General features: G+C 40.9%; 1 protein-coding gene across 2 annotated transcripts in view; it reads left to right on the forward strand.

The window, feature by feature from the left end:
- Positions 1-25,429, forward strand: part of prkd4 (protein kinase D4) — a 52,343-nt gene that overhangs the window by 24,989 nt on the left and 1,925 nt on the right. Inside the window, exons 4-15 of one of the 2 annotated variants that reach the window (XM_051718657.1) lie at positions 924-1,055; positions 1,479-1,633; positions 1,990-2,188; positions 5,289-5,366; positions 8,146-8,278; positions 8,370-8,493; positions 8,609-8,686; positions 18,978-19,191; positions 19,396-19,424; positions 19,638-19,817; positions 19,924-20,085; positions 20,272-20,370. In XM_051718657.1, the coding sequence (XP_051574617.1) occupies positions 924-1,055; positions 1,479-1,633; positions 1,990-2,188; positions 5,289-5,366; positions 8,146-8,278; positions 8,370-8,493; positions 8,609-8,686; positions 18,978-19,191; positions 19,396-19,424; positions 19,638-19,817; positions 19,924-20,085; positions 20,272-20,370 (1,583 nt within the window). The remainder of the gene's footprint in view (positions 1-923; positions 1,056-1,478; positions 1,634-1,989; positions 2,189-5,288; positions 5,367-8,145; positions 8,279-8,369; positions 8,494-8,608; positions 8,687-18,977; positions 19,192-19,395; positions 19,425-19,637; positions 19,818-19,923; positions 20,086-20,271; positions 20,371-25,429) is intronic. The other variant, XM_051718666.1, reaches the window with a different exon arrangement.

Genomic DNA, 25,429 nt, shown 5'->3' on the forward strand with positions numbered 1-25,429 from the left:
ACACTATGACTTTGAATGTGTCTCTCAACTTATATAGATGTAAAGTTTAAAAATTCTGGGTCATTAGAATTGTGCTTACTGCCCCCTGCTGACTGGGACTCGCAAATACATTCATATGTTACTACAAGCAGAGATCTTCTATACTGAGATAACAACCTCCGCGTTTTTTCCATAGGGGAGAGCGTAACGGTCATCTAGCGTGTCACGACAGTAAGTCACGATTAGTTAGTTCACTCCAAAAGGATTTTTTAGTATAAAACATGTTGAAGATTGGTGATAAGTGATAAGCTGGTTCCTCACAAAAGCAGTTTATTCAGCACACTGAAACATCTCCTCCATAGACATCCATTCAAAAAGAACAGCCTCTTGTCTCCTTGCCAGTGTACCGCCCATAGAATATCTATGGGACCTTTGTGCTCTGATAGTAAACATATTCCTTATTACGGTCCGGGGGCATGATTAATTGCGTAAAAAATGTCTTTTTATTTTTTATATAATTAATTGCACCATATTAGCGTGTTAAATCAACAGCCCTAACCAAAAATGAAAATACTGTCACCATTTACTCTGAGATGTTAGGCAGAATGTTAACCTCAGTCACCATTCACTTTCATTGTATGGCAATAGATGCGATAAAAGTGACTGAGACTAACATACCGGCTAACACCTCCTTTTATTTTCAAGTGAAGAAAAAAAAAGAATTGGAATTGGAACAACAGGAAGGTGAGTAGATAATGACAGAATTTTCATTTTGGGGTGAACTATCCCTTTAAGCAAAACGTGGCCAAGCTAACCATACTTTCCTCTACACACTCAGATATTGACAGATATTGATAAGTTCCATTCAGTCACTGTTAGCATCATTTTGACTATGTATCGATGGAAGTGAAGTTTACAGCTGTTAATCACTTTCATATCTTTAGACAAGGCTTCTGTGTCCGAGAATAATTTCCGCCCACATTCCCTGGTTGTCCAATCATATCGCACACCTACATTTTGTCACTACTGCGGTGAGATGTTGTGGGGGCTGGTCCGACAGGGCCTGAAATGCAAAGGTACAACTACAATAGATACATGTAATGCAATTATAATAAAGTTTACATACCGAGAGGGCCAGAAGTCCGAGAACAACATTGAACATGTTTATATTTAGATTTTAATTTTTAATTAATACTATTTTATTTCATTTATTTTCTCATCACATTATGTTATTAAGATAACACTTTGAGTTAAAAGGTGAATTTAAGTTGAGTTGGACTCATGTTATGATTCATGTAATCCCAGAATAATTTGAGATGGTTCTAAAGAACATCTTCTGATCTTTTGTTCAAAGGAGTGAACATGGTCAAAATCTTTAACTTCCTGTTTATTTCAAAATTTTTGAATCCCAGATTTTCCCAGATGCTCTCAGACTTTTGGACCCCACTCTCTGTGTTTATCAATTTCTTATAGCAATTCACTCTCCTCTCTCTGTGTAGGTTGTGGTTTAGACCTACACAAGCGCTGTGCACTCAGGCTGTCCAATGACTGCTCTCGTGTAAATCGGCGATGTGGCCCCAGTCTGTCTCTTTTTCCTCCCAGCAGGCCGTGGGCCCTGTCCCTCTCCAATCACTCGGGTGGAAGTCTGGAGGAGGTAACAATCTAAACCCAAAACTCATTTATTGACCTTTTTTCCAGACTGTGATGATGTGTTTCCACCTTATTTAGCAGTGTAAATCCAGCAAACTTTTTTATATTTTCAATTTTTTAATTATTTAGTGCAAATTTATAACATTATGCTTTGTGTTATATTACCAGTAATAATAGTTACCACAGCTGTGATAGGGTATCTCATACAGCTGCAGAGGAAGTTACAGTAAATTTGTAAATGCTGTAAAATTTGTCTTTAATAGATTTAATAGGCTTAGCCAGGGTGTCTACATACTTTAATCCATGTAGTGTATGCCCAGAAAACTTGTAATATTTCATTGTGCTCTGTATGTGTTTCAGATTAGCATGTCGAAGCCCTCACGCTCTCGGCCTCCATCCTGGGCAGATGTGCCGGTGTGGGTGGGGGTATGTGAGGGAAAGGAGGGCCGACCACGTGTTCCTCACACCTTTCACATTCACACTTACACCAAACCCACCGTCTGTCAGTACTGCTTCAGACTGCTCAAGGGCCTCTTCCGGCAGGGAATGCAGTGCTCAGGTGAGAGGGGTCACTGGGCTCATGGGTGGAGGAAAATGATTACAAACATGATGTTTAAAAAGCAACAGATGTGCATATAGTTCCTCAATTTGCCTCTTTGTAGGAAAGAAAAATCACAAATGAGATCTCTTTAATGATTCTTCCTGACAGCACCGAAATTTAATGGGGAGCAAATGGAGACATTTGCTTGATTCTCCTGCTTTTCAGAGATTTAAAATAGCCCTTAACCTCACATGTTTCTCCTATAGCATTTCAGAAACTATTTCAACCATGTCTCTAACTGTCCTTCGAATTGCCAAGATACCTGCTATTAAATGTTAGAGATCTCAAAGTGAGCATTTCGTATCAAATTCTTCTGAGACCAAATGATCTGAGGTATGCTATCCACATTGACTTTATAGCTCTAAACTCTTACTGTATATATATATATATATATATACAGTTGCAATCGAAATTATTCAACCCCCCCAAGACAGTAAGGATTTACAAAGGTAAGCTTTTCTGATGACCCAGAATTTTTTTAATTTACATCTATATCAGTTGAGTGACACATTCAAAGTCATAGTGTGAATATATAATCTAATATATAGCAGGATTTTTTTTAAAATACAGCCATGTCATAAATATTCAACCCCTACTGCATGTAGCTGTTTCTTAAATATGTAAGGCTACACAAGTAATTGTTTTAAAACAAAATTAAGCCATCAATCTACAATGGCACTTATTTAAGTTTTAAAATTTAAGTTTAGCACTGTAAGCAAAAATGTATTTCTATGCAAAAAATGCAATTAAAAATCAGTACGTCTGGAGTGAGATGACAAGGTGATGACAAGAACGACACCATCCCCACAGTGAAGCATGGAGGTGGGTCAGTCCTGTTGTTGGGGTGTTTTGCGGCTGCAGGAAACGGCTATCCTGACTATGTGACTGACACCACGGATTCTTTCAGGTATCAGGCCATTTTGGCATGAAAAATGTGATGCCTTCAGTGTGTGAATTGAAGCTCGATGATCACTGGACTTTCCAGCAAGACAATAACACCAAGGATACATCCAAGTTGTCCAAAATCTGGTTCAGGGATAGGTTGTGGAATGTCCTTAAATGGCCCATCATTAAAATCCCATTGCAAACCTTTGTTGGGATTTCAAGGAAGCAGTGGCACCACAGAAACCAAAGAATGTCAGTGAGCTGGAAGCTTTTGCTCATGAGAAATGTGTAAAAATTCTAATAGGGAGATGTCCGAAGTCTTACCTGAAACATTTATTTGCTGTTATTAAGGATAAAGGATGCTCTACAAATGACTGACTTTTGGGGTTGAATATTTTTGACATGACATTTGTGGAGAGAATTAGTTATTTTTTATTTTAAAATTTGGGTAAACTGAACTCTTTGTTCTCAAAATCACTCAAATGTGTATTAAAAACTTACTTTGACTGTTTACTGAGGTTTTAGTTGATGTGTTTTAATTCACATCACCAGAATGTATTGCTGGTCAGGGGGGTTGAATAATTTTGATTGCAACTGTATATATATATATATATATATATACACTACCGGTCAAAAGTTTTGAAACACTTACTCATTCTTTATTATAATTTTTTTTTCTTCACATTTTAGAATAATAGTAAAATCATCAAAACTATGGAATAACATATATGTAACTGTGGGAATTATGTTGTGACTAAACAATATGTTATATTTTAGCATCTTCAGAGTAGTCACCCTTTGCCTAGAATTTGCAGACATGTACTCTTGACATTTTCTCAACCAACTTCTTGAGGTATCACCCTGGGATGCTTTTTAAACAGTATTGAATGAGTTTTCATCTATGTTAGGCATTTATTGGCTGCTTTTCTTTATTATTTGGTCCAAGTCATCAATTTCAGAAATCTTTTTTTAAATTAAATTTTAGTTTTATAATGAAATAAATTTATATGGTGGCACAATTATATTTTTGTCTACAAAACTAATTTCAAACATTTAAGCATACACCTTCAGATGAAAAGATTTTTAAGATTATGGGAAATATTTCAGTCAAGTGTTTCAAACATTTTGACCGGTAGTGTGTGTGTGTATATATATATATATACATAATGTATAAATATATATAAATGAATACCAAGGAATTTTAGGAGAAACATCTGAGTTGATTCTTAAAAGTTAAATGTGTAATTGCTGCACCATTAGCAGAATTGCAAAAGTAATGTTTATTTGTTCCGATCAAAGATATAGTCTCCTGCCCCAAACTCATGCCATTGGTTGAGTCAGTGTTGTTGTGTTAGGCTAAAATAGCAATCTCTGAGCAATAACATTGCATGCTTAAAGGTATGGTTCTCTTAAAAATGAAAATTCTCTCATCATTTACTCACCCTCATGCCATCCCAGATGTGTATGACTGTCTCTCTTCTGCTGAACACAAAGACTTTTAGAGGAATATCTCAGCTCTGTAGGTCCATACAATGCAAGTCAAAAAGGTCCCAAACTTTGAAGCTCAAAAAAGCACATAAAGGCAGCATAAAAGTAATTCATAAGACTCCAATGGTTAAATCCATGTCTTCAGAAGCAATATGATAGGTGTGTGTAAGAAACAGATCAATATTTAAGTCCTTTTTTCTATAAATTCTCCTCCCTGCCCAGTAGGTGGCAAAATGCACAAAGAATGCAAATTGTCAAAAATAAAAGAAGAAGAACTCTTAGTAGAGAAGAGCACTTAGGAGGACTTTTTAAAGTGGAGATTTGTTGTAAAAAAGGTCTTAAATATTGCTCTGTTTCTCACCCACTCCTATCATATCACTTCTGAAGACATGGTTTTAACTACTGGAGTCATATGGAATACTTTTACAATGCCTTTAAATGCATTTTGAGCTTCAAAGTTTTGGACCCTGTTGACTTGCATTGTATGGACCTACAGAGCTGAAATATTCTTCAAAAAAATCATTGTTTGTGTTCAGCTCAAGAAAGAAAGTCATACAAATCTGGGATGGCATGAGGCTAAATAAATGATGAGAGAATTTTCATTTTTGGGTGAACTATCCCTTTAACATCTCTTTCTCTCTCTCTCTCTCTCTCTCTCTCTCTCGCTCTCTCTCTCTGTTTACAGACTGTAAGTTTAATTGTCATCGCAGGTGTGAGTCTCTTGTTCCTCCTGAATGTAGGGGTGAGAAAGCAAATGGAGAAGGTCAGTTTAATTGTATTATGGGATACTAAATAACTTTATATACAGTATGTAGAATATATAGAGTGTCTATAGAAAATGATCATACCCCTTTGGAATAGTCACTTTTTTTTGTCATACATTCTGAAATGAAAACCCATTAATAAAATACATAAAATTCAGCTTTATTTAAAAGAAATTCCTCACAACTTTCAAGTAACAGAAAAAAAGGCAACAGATCCAAAAATTTATTAAAGATGAAAAACTAGAATAAAAGGAAAAATGATCATACCCCTGGATTCAATATTTCGTAGAGCTACCTTTTGCTTTAATGACAGCCATCAGTCTGTTTGGATATGTTTCTACTAGCTTCGTCCCGCTAGATTGGGGAATATTTGCCCATTCTTCCTTTCAGTTCAAGTCAAATTGCCATGTGAGCGGCGATGGACTGCTCAGATGAGACAAAAATGTTACATTTTGATGTACTCGAAGCGCTGTATTTGGAGGAAACCAAAGACAGCACACCAACCAGAACATACCATGCCTACTGTGAAGCATGGTGGTGGCAACGTTATGTTGTGGGGGTGTTTCTCTTCAGCGGGGACTGGGAAATTGGTCAGGATTGAAAGGAGAGTGGATACTGCCATGTACACCAAAATTCTAAAGGAAAATCTGTGGCCCTCTGATCGACAACTGATGGCAGGTGGTTCACCTTTCAGCATGACAATAACCCTAAAAACACAACATAGTGACTTAAGGATAGGAAGGATAGAAAGTCCTTGAGTGGCCAAGTCAGAGCCCTGACCTAAATCCAATAGAAAACCTGTGGATGGACTTGAAGAGAGCAGTCCATCACTGCTTACCCTGCAATTTTACTTGAATTATTCTGCAAGGAAGAATGGGCAAATATTCCCCAATCTAGGTGTGCAAGGCTAGTAGAGACATATTCAAACAGACTGATGGCTGTCATTAAACCAAAAGGTAGCTCTATAAAAAATTAAATCCAGGGGTATGATAACTTTTTAAAACCTGTTATTCTAGTTTTCCATTTTTTATAAATTGGTGTGACCACCCTATACATTTAAAACAGCACCAGTTCTCCTAGGTACACTTACGCACAGTTTTTCTAGGTTGTTGGCAGATACTGTACATAATATATATATATATATATATATATATATATATATATATATATATATATATATATATATATATACAGTGGCAAGAAGAAGTATGTGAACCCTTTGGAATTACCTGCATTTATGAATAAATTTGTCTTAAAATCTGGTTTGATCTTCATCTAAGTTACAATAATGAACAAACACAATCTGTTTAACAAACAAATTATTATATTGTTCTTGTACATATTGAATACATCAAACATTCAAAGTGTAGGCTGGAAAAAGTATGTGAAACCCTAGGACAATGATGTCAAAAAAAGCTAATGAGAGTCAGGAGGAAATGAGATTGGAGGTGTGGGTTAAAACTACTTTGACCTATAAAAAGCACTCAAATATTTTGAGTTTGCTATTACCAAGAAGCCTCTGCTGACATGGACCATGCCTCGCAAAAAGATTTCTCAGAAGACCTACATTACGATCAAGAATTGTTGCTTTGCATAAAGCTGTAAAGAGTTACAAAGTTATCTCAAATATATTCATCTGTCCACAGTTAGACAAATTGTGGCCATCCAGCAAAGATGACTCAAAGGGCACACCACAGAATACTCAGTGCGGTAAAAAAAGACCCTACAGTGACAGCTAAAGACTTGAAGGAATCATTGGACCTGGTTAAGATTTCTGTTCATGAGTCTACTATACAGAAATCATTAAACAGGCCTGGTGTCCATGGCAGGACACCACAAAGAAAGCCTTCGCTTTTCAACAAAAACATTACTGCGTGCCTGAAGTTTGTCAAAGACCACATTGTCACTCCACAATGCTACTGGGAAAATGTTTTGTGGACTGATGAAACTAAGGTTTAATTGTTTGGGAAGAACACACAGCACTATGTATGTTGTAAAAAGGGCACCGTATACCAAAATGAAAACAACATCTCAACAGTGAAGTACGGTGGAGGGAGCATAATTATTTGGGGATGCTTTGCTGCTTCGGGGACTGGACCATTTGCCATCATCGAGGGAAAAATGAATTCTCAAGTTTATCAAGATATCCTACAGGATAATGTCAGGGTGGCTGTGCACCAGCTGAAGCTCAGTAGAAGTTGAGTAATGCAGTAGGACAATGACCCTAAACATTGAAGTAAATCCGCTACAGAATGGCTTCAAAAAAAGAAAATCCACCTTTTGGAGTGTCTAGTCAGAGCCCAGACCATTACACAATAGAGATGCTTTGTAATGACCTCAAGACAGCTGTTCACACCAGACATCCTAAGAATATGGCTGAACTGAAGCAGTTCTGTAAGGAAGAATGGTCCAAAATTCCTTCTGAACATTGTACAGGTCTAATCCGCAGCTACCGGAAACGCTTGCTTGAGGTTATTGCTGCCAAAGGAGGATCAGCCAGTTATTAAATCGAAGGGTTCACTTACTTTTTCTGCAGCACTGAGAATGTTAATGGGATGTGTTCAGTAAAGACATGAAAGATTATAATTGTTTGGGTGTTGTTAGCTTAAGCACATTTCAGTTTGTCTATATCTTGTGACTTTGATGAAGATGAGATCACATTTTATGACCAATTAATGCAGAAAACCAGCTAATTCCAAAAGTTCACCTACTTTTTATTACCACTGTATATAATGTTGGAAAATAAAAGTCAGTGAAGTAAGTTGACTATGTTTTCAGAGGCTGGAGGGAGCCATGTGATAGACTCTGAGGAAAATGTGGCCGTGGTGTCAGAAAACACTCTTTATGAAGAACTGCGTTTTAAAGATCTGCCTCCCACAGCAGAATTGACACCACTGCAACCTTCTGTCACGTAATGGTTCAAATTACACCCAGTCAATGCAACATTTTACAAATGCGTATGCCAAATGTTGTATGTTTACCTGTCTGTGTCTCTCTTTCAGTCCGTGTTTCAGCAGTAATATTCCTCTGATGCGAGTGGTTCAGTCAGTGAAACATAGTAAAAGAAGAGGCAGTGGAGTGTTAAAGAAAGGCTGGTTAATACACCACACCAGCACTGACACACTGGTGAGAAACACACATTTTCAACATTTAAGACTGAAAGACATTATTCAACACACAAACTCAAAAATGTGACTTATTTAATTTAGTAGATAATGAGTTTTGTACTATTCCTTTGCAGAGAAAACGCCACCACTGGGTATTAGATATGAAAACTATCACCCTGTATCCAAATGAAAACAGCAACAAGTACTATAAGGTTTATAAATCTTTATAATTCATCATATCACCTTTATAACACTTTAAGTCTCTGTGATGCCAAATACAGTAGGAATGATGTCTCTTCATGATGTCATCATAACTCCATAAAATCACCAAACTAGGCAAACACTAGGCTCGTTATCACTCATTCATCATATCCATCTTTGTGCAAAATCAGCAGTATTCCAAATTCATTCACTTCAGTAACAAAGAATGTGAATTCAGTATCTGCCTTTGCTTAAGTGGCAATTGTCCGACTTTACTTCTCTCATCTACATTCAAAGCGAGGTATTTGGCATCTCAAACAAGCCTACTGACATCATCATCCAACTTCCTACACCAGCATAAAAAAACAGACAATTGACACCCACAAAAACATTTAGTGCTAAAACTTTACCATTAATGTTCCCTTTGTTAAGAGATTATAAAGGGATTCATTAATGAATAATAAGTAATTTACAAATGCAATACAAATCATTAATATGTGCTTATAACATGCATAAAAAGGTGAATTTCGTGCAATACCTGCCAAATTGTGTCGTTTTTCCTCACATGTTATAAATGCTTAATAACACTTACTCAACATTAGAAACCTACGAAAATGTATATTAAAGGTTCACTCAGTAACTTTTTTCATCATTAAAAAAGTTTTACTTCCAAAGAAATGAATAGTAATTTTGAAACATACAATCATGACCACTCATGTGAGATGAACTGTTCAGTCAAATCAGTAACCTTATAAAAGCTTTTATTCTACATGGGGCAGGGGCGCCTCATGGGAGCAGCCATGTTAGTGTCACATGACCAGCTGAATACTAATTGCTACATCTCAGTAACTGCCCTGTTATTGGACACTTTCATTTATGGATTATATTAATCCTGGCATACCGTGCATAGTGAATTTCTACAATGGCATTGGTAACTGAAAACTACTGTGTTTGAATGATGCAGCATCCAGGCCACTAGGTGTCAGTGTAAGCCAGTCGTGCCACTTCAACATTACTCAATGCACCTTTAATGTAAAGTACACAGATTTATTTAAGTAGTTGTCAGAATTAATTACAGTAAGTAATTGCCAACATCAGAAACCTATGTACAAGAGGTTAGTTCACTCTCCGTCTCTGTAGCGGATGTACCCCGATCCTTCCGACGGGTGAATATCCACAAAGCCGCGGGTCCAGGCGGCATTCCGAGCCGCGTCATCAGAGCGTGCGCGAACCAACTGGCTGGTGTTTTTACGGATATTTTCAACCTTTCCCTCTCTTTGTCTGTAGTCCCCACATGCTTTAAAACATCCACCATTGTGCCTGTTCCAAAGCAATCCAAAATAACTTGCTTAAATGACTGGCATCCTGTTGCTCTGACCCCCATCATCAGCAAATGCTTTGAGAGACTAATCAGAGATTACATCTGCTCTGTGCTGCCTTCCTCACTTGACCCATTGCAGTTTGCTTACCGCAACAACCGCTCCACTGATGATGCCATTGCATCTACAATACACACTGCTCTCTCCCACCTTGAAAAAAAGAACACTTATATGAGAATGCTGTTTGTAGACTACAGCTCAGCATTCAACACCATAGTGTCCTCCAAGCTTGATGAGAAACTCCGGGGTCTGGGCTTAAACAGCTCGCTGTGCAGCTGGATCCTGGACTTCCTGTCAAGCAGACGCCAGGTGGTTAGAATAGGCAGGAACATCTCCTCATCACTGACCCTCAACACTGGAGCCCCGCAGGGTTGTGTTCTCAGCCCACTCCTGTATTCCCTGTACACACATGACTGTGTGGCAACACACAGCTCCAATGCCATCATTAAGTTTGCTGATGACACGACGGTGGTAGGTCTGATCACTGACAATGATGAAACAGCCTACAGAGAGGAGGTGCACGCTCTGACACACTGGTGTCAGGAGCACAACCTCTCCCTCAACATCAGTAAGACAAAGGAGCTTGTGGTGGACTTCAGGAGAAGAGATAGAGAACACAGTCCCATCACCATCAATGGAGCACCAGTGGAGAGAGTCAGCAGCTTCAAGTTCCTGGGTGTCCACATCACTGAGGAACTAACATGGTCCATCCACACTGAAGCCGTTGTGAAGAAGGCTCATCAGCGCCTCTTCTTGCTGAGACGGCTGAGGAAGTTTGGAATGAACCGCCACATCCTCACACGGTTCTACACCTGCACTGTAGAGAGCATCCTGACTGGCTGCATCTCTGCCTGGTACGGCAATAGCACAGCCCACAACCGCAAAGCCCTGCAAAGGGTGGTGCGAACTGCCAGACACATCATCGGAGGTGAGCTTCCCTCCCTCCAGGACATATATACCAGGCGGTGTGTGAAAAAAGCTCGGAGGATCATCAGAGACTCCAGCCACCCGAGCCATGAGCTGTTCTCACTGCTACCATCAGGCAGGCGGTATCGCAGCATCAGGACCCGCACCAGCCGACTTCATGACAGCTTCTTCCCGCAAGCAATCAGACTTTTGAACTCTCGATCTCCCACGATCAAATACATCAGCACTGCACTTTATTACTCTTATATCTCACACCGGACTGTCATAAATTATATTATTATTATATTATATTCTCTCATAACAACTTACTATCAACCGACAGCCTGAATGTCAATACAGTACAATACAACCTACTGTACATTCTATATATACTATATATAGTTTAAAAAAAATAATTATTATATAATGTGTATTCTATATTGTATATATTGTATACTGTACATTGTATGTTATTTGTATATTGTGTTGTGTGTAACTATGTGTATATTAGATTTTAAACTGTGTTGTAAATCTGATGTTTATTGTAAACTGTCTCATCACTGTCACGACTACTATGTTGCTCGGAACTGCACCCAAGAATTTCACACACTATTGCACTTGTGTATATGGTTGTGTGACAATAAAAGTGATTTGATTTGATTGATTTTACATAAAGTTATGTATGGTTTAATGGTCATCAGGCTTTAATATATGATATATGCCTTGAATGAGCATGTAGACCTAAAATATGTTTTTGCAGAGGACTTTAGGACTAGGTAAGTTGGGACACCAATCGGACCAGCACCATTCTTTTGACGTAAACTCGACAAGGAAAGTGACAACACAAGTCAAGTGTCAAGACATTACAGTAATTAATATAATCACAAAGCAGACTGATGTAAAATGGCATGATCCCTCCTTTTAATCTCACTATAATAGTCTTTTTTGTGCTACATTTTGACTTAAATTGTAACATCTGCTTCCTTCAACCACCAGAGGGAGCCCTCACTCGAATACTGATCACACTCCATTTTCTTCTACAGTCATTTCCTGTTTGCTGTGTATAAATAGCCATGCCTATCCATTGTTACTTTGCAAAGTATTGCCAGTCTTACCTGCCTTACTGAGCATTTTCTCCATTGTCATTGTGATTGCTTCATGTTATGACCTTTTGCCTGTTTACTGGACTTCATGTTTATTGGATTGTTGTTTTTGTCTTGATTGCCCATTTGGACTGTCTATTTTTGATCTTTGACTTTTGCCTGTATTTTTTGACCATCCCTTTGCTTGTTGATTCGGATATTAAACTTCTGCAAATGGATTCAAATCCACCACCAAGCCTGAGTTCATTACAGAATACTTCGCCTGAAATGAATCCATCAGAAGTATCACAGCTCCAGGCAGCCTATGCATACCAGAGTGAGATGCTACAAGGGTTTCAAGGCCAACTCGCCAACCTACGAGCAGCCAACGAACATCTAACCCAGTGCATTCAATCACTCCCATCAACCAGAGCTGAGTCGGTAAGATTTGTGCTACCCGATAAATTTGATGGTACTGCTGATAAATGCTGAGTCTTTCTACATCAATGTAGAATTTACTTTTCTAATCAACCAGAAGCGTTTCATCAAGACACTACTAAATGTTCATTTATGATGACTCTGCTCACTGATAAAGCGCTAGATTGGGCATCGGCTGTGTGGGACAATGATAAACAGATACAAACCTCTTTTGACTATTTTGCTCAGCAAATTCAAGATGTCTTTCAGTATCTTGCAGGAGGGCAGGATATTTCAGTACAGCTGTTGCACATACACCAAGGAAATCGACCAGCAGCAGAGTACGCCATCCAATTCAGAATGCTAGCAGCTCAGAGTGGGTGGAATGATGTGGCACTAAAAACAATGTTTCGAGAGGGACTTAACCATGAACTACAAGTGGAGTTAGCATGCAAGAATGAGACCACGAACTTATCACAGTTTATCACCATGGCTATTAAATTGGATGACCTAATTCGTAATAACCCCCGCTCCAAACAACCCAAAATGGCTTCCGTTTCCACACAATATGCTGCTTTCTCTATGCCTCAGTCCACAGAATCCATGCAAATCAGCTATACTAGAGTTTCACTAGAAGAACAACATCATCATCTACAGGAACATCTATGCTTTTACTGTGGTCAACCAAACCATCACATCAATACCTGCCCCAACAAAGTCAACAGCACCTTAAAGAAAAGGGAGAGTAATGAATACTTTCTCACTCACCTTCGTCAAAATTTCACTCTATCTGTCTCCATTGAGGTTTCTAATACGATACACTGTTTCAGCGCTAGTGGATTCCGGGGCTGCTCGTTCAGGAACTCAAAATCCCTATAATGCCATGCATCCCTTCAATTAATATTACAGCAGTCGACAATGAACCCATAGGACAGGGCATAACACAACAAACTGTCCCAATCACTCTACAAGTTGGACTATTTCACACTGAAAAGATTTCATTTTACGTTATCTCTTCTCCCAAGAACGAGATCATTCTCGGCCATCCATGGCTAGCTATCCATGACCCTAGCATTACCTGGAGTCAAGGTGAACTCAGTAAATGGTCTCATTAATGCCAAGAACACTGTTTTAACTCTAAGATCACGTTACCATGTTTTACCACGAGCGTGGAATGCCCAGAGACTCACAACACTACAGCTATTCCAATTGAATACTCTGAATTCTCTGAGGTCTTCAGCAAGGCAAAGGCAACCCAACTACCTCCCCATCGTCCATGGGATTGTGCCATTGAACTTCTCCTGAATTCTGCACCACCCAAAAGCAAAGTTTACCTCTTGTCACATCCTGAGACTCAGGCTATGGAAAACTACATTGAAGAAGCCATAGCCTCAGGCTTTATCCATCCCCTCTACATCTCCAGCAGCGGCCGGTTTTTCTTTGTGGAGAAAAAAGATGGTGGACTAAGACCATGCATTGATTACAGAGGTCTCAATACAATCACAATAAATAACAGATATCCACTTCCTCTTGTCCCTTCAGCACTAGAACAATGCCGTGAGGCACATATCTTCACCAAACTAGATCTTCGAAGTGCCTATAACCTCATTCATATCAGAGAAGGGGATGAATGGAAGACTGCCTTCCTCACCACTAGGGGGCACTATGAGTATCAGGTCATGCCATATGGCCTTGCTAATGCGCCTTCTGTCTTCCAGTCATTCATCAATTAAATCTTCAGAGACCTCTTGAACCAGTTTGTCATTGCATACATTGATGATATCTTAATCTATTCCCAAACAAAACAAGAGCACATCCAACATGTCAAGACAGTCCTAACCTGGCTCCAGCAGAACCAACTCTACATCAAAGCTGAAAAAAGTGAGTTCCATACAACCAGTACCACATTCTTAAGATACATCATCAGCCATCAAGGTGTGGAGATGGACCTATCCAAAGTCAAAGCAGTCACCGAATGGCCACAGCCTACCACCATCAAAGAACTTCAACTTCAATTTTTTTTGGTTTCGCAAACTTCTACCAAAGATTTATCAGGAATTACAGCATCATTGCAGCTCTACTAACATCACTACTCAAGAACAAACCCAAGAAACTTCAGTGGAATGAATCAGCTAACCATGCCTTCAACACCAGCTTCAATACTACCTTAAGCATCCAGACCCAAGCTTACCTTTCATCATTGAAGTAGATGCTTCCAATTGCAGAATTGGGGCTGTTCTCTCTCAAATAATTTAATTAGTATTAATTATATTTATTTTTCACACATTATACATTTGCACATATACAGTGAAATTCTTTTTTTTCACATATCCCAGCTAAGCTGGGGTCAAAGTGCAGGGTCAGCCATGATACAGCACCCCTGGAGCAGATAGGGTCAAGGGCCCAACAGGGGCATCTTGGTGGTGCTGGGGCTTGAACCCCCAACCTTCTGGTCAGTAACCCAGAGCCTTAGCCGCTGAGCCACCACTGCCCCTGTCAAAGACATGGTACGCCAGGCCGAATGTATCCATGTGTTTTCTGTTCTAGAAAACTCACGGCTGCTGAAAGAAACTACGATGTTGGCAATAAAAAACTACTTTCCATGAAAGCTGCAATGGAGGAACGGAGACACTGGCTAGAGGGAGTGGAACATCCATTTCAAGTTATCACCGACCATAAGAACTTGGAATACATCAAGAGTGCCAAGAGACTCAGTCCACGACAAGCCCGTTGGTCTTTGTTTTTTTTACCAGATTCCAGTTCACAGTTACCTACCGTCCTGGAAGCAAAAACAGCAAGGCAGATGCTCTCTCTAGAAGGTATGACCCTACATACATTCAAAATAACCAAGTCTCTATCCTTCCCCCATCAGTGGTTGTAGCCCCCATTTGCTGGGACATCATGGAAGAGATCCAACAGGCACAACAAACAGATCCTCCTCCACCTAAGTGCCCACCAACCAAGCAGTACGTCCCAAGCATTCTCCGACAACATGTGATCCAATGGGTCCATACATCTCTCAGTGCTGGACATATATGCAACTCATTTTTGTGGTCAGACATAATCAAAGATGTTACCTCATATGTCAAGTCTTGTCCAGTATGCGCTCAGTCGAAAACACCCTGAGAACTAGACTTTGTCACAGATCTACCCAACTCCAACAATTTCACCACAATTCTTGTAATCATTGACTGTTTCTCTAAGGCTTGTCATCTTGTTCCACTGAAAGGTCTTCCCACAGCCATGGAAACAGCCACTGCACTGTTCCATCATGTATTCCAGGTATATGGATTACCAGAGGACATTGTCACGGACCGGGGCCCTCAGTTCACGAAAGGTTATGGCAGGCATTTTGTAAACAGTTGGACATTAATGTCAGTTTAACCTCAGGCTACCACCCACAGGCTAATGGGCAAGTGGAGAGATTGAACCAGGAGACTGGACATTACCTCAGGTCATACTGTAGTCATGAACAACAGAGGTGGAGTGAATTCCTTCCATGGGCAGAATATGCCCAAAATTCGTTAACTCATTCATCCACAGGACTTACCCCCTTTCAATATGTACTGGGCTATCAACCTCCCATGTTCCCTTGGTCTGGTGAATCCTCTGCGGTACTGGCGGTGGATGACTGGATTAGGAGGAGTGAACGGGTGTGGGACAGCGCTCATGTGAGGCTCCAATGTGCCATTCGTGCTCAAAGGATCCAGGCGGACTGCTGGAGGCGTCCCCACCCCAACTACAAGCCAGGCCAGAGGGTCTGGCTTTCCACAAGAGACCTGCATCTATGACTACCCAGCAGGAAGCTCAGTCCCAGGTATGTGTGTCCATTTCATATCATCAGACAAATAAATCCTGTAACCTATAGACTTGAGCTTCCTGCTAATTATCGGATCTCTCCTTCATTTCATGTATCATTGCTGAAACCGGTCCACCCTGCATCTGGCCCCGAAACCACGGAACCTGAACCTTTACCACCCTTGGAGATTGATGGAGCCCCAGCATATTTGATAAAGAAAATCATGGATTCAAGAAGAAGAGGGGGCTAGATGCAATATTTGGTGGACTGGGAGGGTTACGGACCAGAGGAGAGATCCTGGGTAACTGGGAGGGACATTTTGGTTCCTTCCATTATCCACGATTTCCACCGAACACACCCTGACCGCCCAGCACCCAGACCAAGGGGACACCCCAGTCAAAGAACACAGAGAGGGAGCCCTCACCCGAATACTGATCACACTCCATTTTCATCTACAGTCATTTCCTGTTTGCTATGTATAAATAGCCATGCCTATCCATTGTTACTTTGCAAAGTATTGCCAGTCTTACCTGCTTTACTGAGCATTTTCTCCATTGCCATAGTGATTGCTTCATGTTATGACCTTTTGCCTGTTTACTGGACTTCACGTTTATTGGATTGTTGTTTTTGTCTTGATTGCCCATTTGGACTGTCTATTTTTGATCTTTGACTTTTGCCTGTATTTTTTGACCATCCCTTTGCTTGTTGATTCGGATATTAAACTTCTGCAAATGGATTCAAACCCACCACCAAGCCTGAGTTCATTACATATATCATGAATTGGGGCATTAAACATTTTTTTTCTTTTATTAAAATAAGTATAAGTGTAGTTATTAAGCATGTATAACATGTAAGTTAAAATGCTAACTATTTGGCAAGTATTAAATGAAATTTGCACTTTTTGTGCATGTTGATGAATGGTTTATAATGCATTTGTAAATGACTTACAGTGCAACCGGAAAGTATTCACAGCGCTTCACTTTTTCCACATTTTGTTATGTTACAGCCTTATTCCAAAATGGATTAAATTCATTATTTTCCTCAAAATTCTACAAACAATACCCCATAATGACAATGTGAAAGAAGTTTGTTTGAAATCTTTGCAAATTTATAAAAAAAATTTTTTATAAAGAAATGAAAGAAAAAAATCACATGTACATAAGTATTTACAGCCTTTGCTCAATACTTTGTTGAAGCACCTTTGGCCCCAATTACAGCCTCAAGTCTTTTCTAGTATGATGCTACAAGCTTGGCACACCTATTTTTGGGCAGTTTCTCCCATTCTTCTTTGCAGGACCTCTCAAGCTCCATCAGGTTGGATGGGGAGCATCGGTGCACAGTCATTTTCAGATCTCTCCAGAGATCTTCAATCGGGTTCAAGTCTGGGCTCTGGCTGGGCCACTCAAGGACATTCACAGAGTTGTCCCGTAGCCACTCCTTTGTTATCTTGGCTGTGTGCTTAGGGTCGTTGTCCTGTTGGAAGATGAACCTTCACCCCAGTCTGTGGTCCAGAGCGCTCTGGAGCAGGTTTTCATCAAGGATGTCTCTGTACATTGCTGCATTCATCTTTCCCTCGATCCTGACTAGTCTCCCAGTTCCTGCCACTGAAAAACATCCCCATAGCATGATGCTGCCACCACCATGCTTCACTGTAGGGATGGTATTGGCCAGGTGATGAGTGGTGCCTGGTTTCCTCCAGACATGACGCTTGCCATTCAGGCCAAAGAGTTCAATCTTTGTTTTATCAGACCAGAGAATTTTGTTTCTCATGGTCTGAGAGTCCTTCAGGTGCCTTTTGGCAAACTCCAGGTGTGCTGTCATGTGCCTTTTACTGAGGAGTGGCTTCCGTCTGGCCACTCCACCATACAGGCCTGATTGGTGGAGTGCTGCAGAGATGGTTGTTCTTCTGGAAGGTTCTCCTCTCTCCACAGAGAAACGCTGGAGCTCTGTCAGAGTGACCATTGGGTTCTTGGTCACCTCCCTGACTAAGGCCCTTCTCCCCCGATCGCTCAGTTTGGCCGGGCGGCTAGCTCTAGGAAGAGTCCTGGTGGTTCCAAACTTCTTCCATTTATGGATGATGGAGGCCACTGTGCTCATTGGGACCTTCAATGCTACAGAAATTTTTCTGTACCCTTCCCCAGATCTGTGCCTTGATACAATCCTGTCTCGGAGGTCTACAGACAATTCCTTGGACTTCATGGCTTGGTTTGTGCTCTGACATGCACTGTTAACTGTGGGACCTTATATAGACAGGTGTGTGCCTTTCCAAATCATGTCCAATCAACTGAATTTACCACAGGTGGACTCCAATTAAGTTGTAGAAACATCTCAAGGATGATCAGTGGAAACAGGATGCACCTGAGCTCAATTTTGAGTGTCATGGCAAAGGCTGTGAATAGTTATGTACGTGTGGTTTTTTTTGTTTTTTTATTTTTAATAAATTTGCAAAGATTTCAAACAAACTTCTTTCATGTTGTCATTATGGAGTATTGTTTGTAGAATTTTGAGGAAAATAATGAATTTAATCCATTTTGGAATAAGGCTGTAACATGACAAAATGTGGAAAATGTGAAGCGCTGTGAATACTTTCCGGATGCACTGTATTAGTCATTAATGAACCACTTTATAAACCCTTAACAAAAGTAACATTAATGAAAAGTGTTACTCATCTTATAATTCATTTTCACCTTATATGTCCTTCACAATCCTTTATTTTTAGGAGATCTCACTCTCAGAGGTGCTGCAGGTTCGAGGCCCTGGTCAGCTGACCATGCCCGTGTTGCCAGACAACAGCAAGCATTCATTTGAGCTGGTGACAGGCACATTAGTGTACTGTGTGTTTGCAGATGAAGAGGGCCCTTCCTGGGAATCGGCCCTCAAACTGGCCCTGAGGCCTGTTCAGGGCACCACAATGGACATGACAGATGCCACAGGTCAGATCAATAATGAATTATTAACTAACCAATATTTCCAGAGAATAAAAATACATGTTATTATTTTATTTATATTTAAAAAATTAAATATTTAATGGGGCAACATCGCAGTGGTAGCTAAACAGTTAGTTTTGTATACTTGTCTGATGCTTGTCTGTAATGTCAACAAAAAAGAGGTTGTAATATCATCTCCTCTCTTGCCAGATGATGGAACACATGGTGAAGAGACACAGGTCAGAGACTCAACATCTGTCTTTGTGTACAAAGCAGCAGAGTTGGGCAATATTCATCACTCATCACTCATCAAATATAAAGAATTTTTGGCTCCTGTTATCCTATTAATGTTTTTTTACTGCACCAATAGCCAAGAATACCTTTAAAAATGCCCTGTTAAAGTTGTTTTCAAAATAATATCCCCTGTGTTTCATTGTGGGTGTGTGTTGTAGGACATCTGTGAGCTGTATCAGATCTTTTCTGATGAAGTGTTGGGTTCGGGTCAATTTGGGGTTGTTTACGGAGGCACTCACAGACAGACGGGTCGTCCGGTCGCCGTTAAAGTCATTGATAAAACACGATTTCGCACCAAACAAGAGAAACAGAGTAAAAATGAGGTCTCAATATTGCAGGTTGGTCATTCATATTTTAACAAGTATTGCACTCCATTGTAATAATAATTTAAAAAACTGTTTCTTCTTTACTATTTTCTGTATTATGTGTATCTGTGTATATCAGAGATTGTCTCATCATGGCGTGATTCATTTGGAAGGAATGTTTGAGACAGCAGAACATACTTTTGTTGTCATGGAGAAGCTCCATAGTGACATGTTAGAGATGATTTTGTCCCATGAGAATGGACGTCTGCCTGAACGTACCACTCGTTTTCTTGTTACACAGGTAAATGAGTTTTTTCTCAATTCATATTGATCATGAACATGAAATTACATGAATAGTACATGAATCTGTTTCCTGTATGCCTTCTTCATAAATCAGTAAAGATTAAACAAATTTGAGACTTGTTTTGGATTTATGAGCACTTGCACTAAATTGATGAACTGTTGTAATCTGTTGTTGGTGTTGTAGGTTTTGGAGGCTCTGAGGTACCTCCATTTTAGGAACATTGCACACTGTGACCTGAAACCAGAGAATGTGCTGCTGGCCTCGCCTGATCCATTTCCTCAGGTCTGATAATGTACCTTCACATATTAGTGAACTGATCAATATCCTGAGGACTGATACCTTCACATATTACTGATCAGCTCTATTTCCTCAGGTCTAATTCCCCCACATACTGTATTACTCAACTTATCAATTTTTTCAGGTCTGATACCCTCATATATTACTGAACTGGTCCATTTCCCCAGGTTTGACACACTCAGTAAGTAGCTGACACTATGGGAACTCCTCCCAGAATTGAAACCCTTTTGAATCACGGCAACCTTATTGGCAGAAGGCGTTTGGCGCTCCGTCCCATATGCGGCCACCATATAAACTGGAGCAAGGCGCCCTTTCATCAGGAATTTTCTTTTCAGGGTCGCGATTACATCACTCCTGCTCTGTAAGCCCGACCCATCTCTTCGTCATCTTGAACATCGAGTGGATTATTTTCTTTTCCCTGTTGTGCTACTGATGGTCAGCGTATCCTTTACACCAGTGGTTCTCAACTGGTTTTGCTTCGGGACCCAGATTTTACTTTGGAAGTCAAGTGGCGACCCACTATAGTAAAAACATAACCTGTATTTAATGTATCCTGGGTCACATTTCCTTTTATCTTGCATAGTTTTGATCGTGGTTTTCAAGTATAAGGGCATGCATCAAGTGGCATTATTTTTGTTGTTGATGTAAACAACAAAATCTACAGGAATTTTTCTCTCCCACCTTTTAAAAATTGAAGAGCATATTTATTTATAGGCTATGAGCACATTTTTATCCCATTTGTGTCCTAATTTCAAACAACATTCAAACAGAACATACATATTATATAGGAGGAAAGGCTCCTCATTACCATAGTTAGGTCAATGTAGCTAGTCTTAAATAATAGTGATAATAATAATAAATTATATTATTGATGAAAAAAAACAAAAATACAAGCCGAAACGCATTTTGAAACTTTAACTACAACTGCCACTGTTGATATAAAAATGAGGTCTAATAGATTCTACCTATAGATTATTTCATATGAAAAAATAAAAAAAAATAAAAATAGAACAGTTACTTTTACTCATGTAAAATCATGAAACTTAGTAAAGGTGATGATGTGTAATGATTTAAAAATTTTTTAGCACATAGCACAGTTTTGCTCTTTTCATCCTCAGTGCTGTTTGGCATGTCAGGGCTGCCTGTTTGATGGGTTTGACTTGACTTCCTCCGTAACGCTTTGAACTAGAAAAGTCTCACTAGAATTCAAATGGGTCACATCAGTTTTGAGGTCTGTGCGCCGCAATATTGAGGGAAGCCCGGTTGTTGCGCATGCATGTCAGAGAGCAGAGCAGATCATTAGCACGAGCTGGCACCGTTACACTCGCGTGAAAACTTCAATCGCACCGCGAAAATATCGCAGTGCAGATGAAAAGCGTTTAACTGAATGCGAGATAATCATTAAATCTCTTCATTAAACATTATATTATCATTAAATAATCTCTATCACTTGGGCGGCCACCGAAAAATCTTCAGTGGGAGAACCATGGCATTGTTCTTTCCCTGCTGTCCACAACCCAGTAAGAATAGACCTGCGACCCACTTTTGGGTTGCGACCCACCAGTTGAGAAACACTGCTTTACACTATGTAATACATTGTTTTATCTGCCTTGGCCAAGCCCATGCGGAAGCGCTGCTCGTGGACACTGATTGCATTCATTATGAGTGCATGAAACTCAAGACACTTCACTTTAGGACACTTCACTCTTGCCTGAGGGACCGCATAAGGAAGGTCATCAAGCAGGATGTAGAGCATGGAGATTTTGAGGATTATTTGTCTCCAGCTCAGGCCTTCATCTCTCCTCCATTCGAGCAATTTTGCCTGTTCAGTTTGCCTTGACTATCTGTGCCCCACAATTGGCATGGATGATATAATCATGTCGGGTGGAGGTGATGATAAGGGGAATGCTTAATCACTAGAGGCCTTCCTAGCGATTATCCCTGTCAGGCACAATCACTGTTTATTTGCCTGGGCTGAGCCCACACTGACCCACGCTTGCTGGGATTGATTTTGTTCATTGTGAGCGCATGAAACTCAAAACACTTGCTCTCTGCTTGCTTTCTTCATGATACTGGCTCCGGTCCCCTGTCCTCCAGATATCTAACCTCTGCGGCACCTGAGGGGCCACATAAGCGAGGGAAGCGAGGACAGGATTTAGAGTGCAGAGAGTTGACTTAAGGATACTTCAAGGTATCAGTGTTGCAGATTGCTCCGTGCACAGTATTTCTGATGCAAATTGCATGATCAGCACAGCCGCGTGGCTTGATCCCGCGTCGCCTAGATTATCTTGACTCGCGCGTGAAATCCTCGGCTGTGCGTGCCGTCTTTAATGCGCTGACCATTGACTGTACTAAAAGAGTGTCACAAAGAAGTTGTAGCTCGCATGTGTCCAGCCTGTTACTATTCATTCGTGGTCAGAAAATATACTCAGAAAGGCAACGCAGTTGGCCAGGCGCAATCCCATCCGGAACGCGGAAAAATTAAGTATACCTGGGCCTTTAGTCCTTGTGTCTCTCCTCTTCTCTATATCAAGCGGCTTCGTATGTTCAAATATGCATTCCCTCCTCTCTGCTTGCTACACCAGGTGCTGTTCAGGGTTCGGAAGGACAGGGAAACATTATTGCTGGTTGCGCCCAACCTTTGGTCAGCAAGATTTTGTGAGGAGCTAGCCGGGTGAAGCCCTCCTGCCCCACTACTGTCCTGGTCTGGGACTTAGCGTGGTTATTGAATGCACTTACAGGCTCCCAGTTTTAGCCATTAGACACAGTAAGCTTACACATACTCTCCTTGGAGACTATGCCACTACTCGCTTTGGCTTCAGGCAAACATGTTGAGGACCTTCAGGCCTTGTTGGTCAAAGACTAAAACTTTGAGTTTGGACCCGGCTTGCCTTAAGCCATTTTTAAGACAAGAGAAGGTTATGTGCTCAAAGTATTGGACGCTCCTTTCAAGGCTCAGGTTGTCACCTTACAAGCATTCCCTCCTCCTCCGTTCGAGCCAGACGAGTCTAAGAGACTGCACATGCTCTGTCCTGTGAAGGCATTACTCATGTATATTGACTGAACGAGTCAAATTAGGCTGTCAGATCAGCTGTTTGTCTGCTTTGGAGGCCATTTAAAAGGTTTGGCTGTCTTCAAGCAAAGACTTTCTCACAGGGTTGTAGATGTCATTGTGTTTGCTTACGATTTTCAAGGCATACACAGCCCCATGGGTTTTAAAGCTCTTTCAACCAGGAGCATGGCCTCACTCCTGGGCTTAGGCAAAGAGTATGTCCTTAGAGGACATCTTCCTGGCAGCAGGCTGGGCTTCCCCTAACACCTTTGCCAGGTTCTATATCTTGAATGTTTCCTCCCTCTCTTCCCAGATTGTGATATGTTGCAGGTCTTTGACCTTGGTGTTTTCCCTCACTTCCTATTGTGATGCAAGGGAGGGCTTCTTATCAATGTTTCACTATCCAGACTGACAAAGGGCACTATTATATTGTGTTCACCACAACACAGTTATGTTTCTCCATTACTACAGTATTTATCAACATGAAGGGGTGGCTATTTCAACATTTTCCACTACCCTATTGGCTAGTGGGCATTGTTCTAGTGTGTGTGAATTACTAGCATGGCATTATGGTATACGATTCCCATGGCATCAGCTAGTCACAGGGTCGAAATGTCTGACTTGAAATGGAACGTCTCAGGTTCCCAGAAAGGAGGGAATGAGACACCGCGTATTCTAGCAGCACTACTGATATCTCGCTGTTAAGGGACAGAGAGATGGCTCCTCCTCCCTTCAGTCAAAAAATCCTGATGAAATGGTGCTGTGCTCTGGTTTATATGCCTGCAATGGTGCGCACATAGGGGGCGGAACGTAAAGTGCCATCTGCCAATAAGATTCTAAAGGGCTTCAGAGATCGTTACTCTTGCGAGGAGTTCCCATAGCGTCAGCTACTAACGTAGCGTCTCAATCCCTCCTTTCAGGAAAACAAGGTTACAGTCATAACCAAGACATTTCCTTAGGTCTGATACCCTCACAAATTACTGAACTGATCCATTTCTTCAGGTCTGATACCTTCACATATTAACGAACTGATCCATTTTCTCAAGTCTGATTACTTCACATACTGTATTATTGAGCTGATGAATTTCCCCAGGTCTGATACTCTCACATTTTACTAAACGGATCTGTGGCAGGGTGAGCAAGAGACAGACACAGTGGGTGTGGTGTCAAGCCTTGGAGAGGCATTTACTGGAAACAGTAATAAATGTAAAATGTCCAAAAGGGGTAATAAAGTGTCCAAGGGGGAATAGTGTTCATAATAAAAGGGGGAATCTGGCATCCTCTTGGTGAACGGGGCTCCGTGAAAGGGTCTGGGTAGTGTTCATTGGAAAGCCCAAGCATGGGCTGGGTCAGTCGGCCGCTCACGCTCCCCTCCAAAGTCCATGGCACGTGGGGCGGCGGTGTCACTGGCAGCCTATCTTCCCAGGCCAGCGGCAAGTGTGAGGGGAAGGCGGCCCGGCATTTAGCCCGTCGGTGGCAACGTGAGCTGATCACCCCTGACGACTCATTACGGCGTCCGGGGGTCCGAATAACGGGTCCAGCAGCGCGTCCGCTCATCCGATCCCTCCCAGCTCTGGTCCTGGGCGTGCGAGGATGCCAGTGTGCACACATGGAGATTTGAAGCCGGCTTCCCGAGAAGAGGTGCGCACTGTGTTTTAAAGACAGCGGTGATGAAGCATTATTCACATCAGGTGTGCTTCATTCACCGCTGACAAAACAAGGCTTATTAATTATGCACCTCTTCTCGCTCTCCCGCCCAACTCCTATCGTAAGCCTGGCTGAAGGGCGGCCCTAAGAGGCGGGGCAACGATGACGATCCAGAGGGGCAGATCATTCCACCACAGGATCCATTTCCCCGTGTCTGATACTGCATTGTATCACTGTGTATTTATAACTTTTCAAAGGGTTTAAAATGCATCCAAGAGGGGACAATTTATGAGAAATATGATGAGAAATCCTCATCAGAATTTTTTTTAATGCAGCTTAAAAGAG

The sequence above is a fragment of the Myxocyprinus asiaticus genome, chromosome 2 (assembly GCF_019703515.2).
Source record: "Myxocyprinus asiaticus isolate MX2 ecotype Aquarium Trade chromosome 2, UBuf_Myxa_2, whole genome shotgun sequence".
NCBI classification, from domain to species: domain Eukaryota; kingdom Metazoa; phylum Chordata; class Actinopteri; order Cypriniformes; family Catostomidae; genus Myxocyprinus; species Myxocyprinus asiaticus.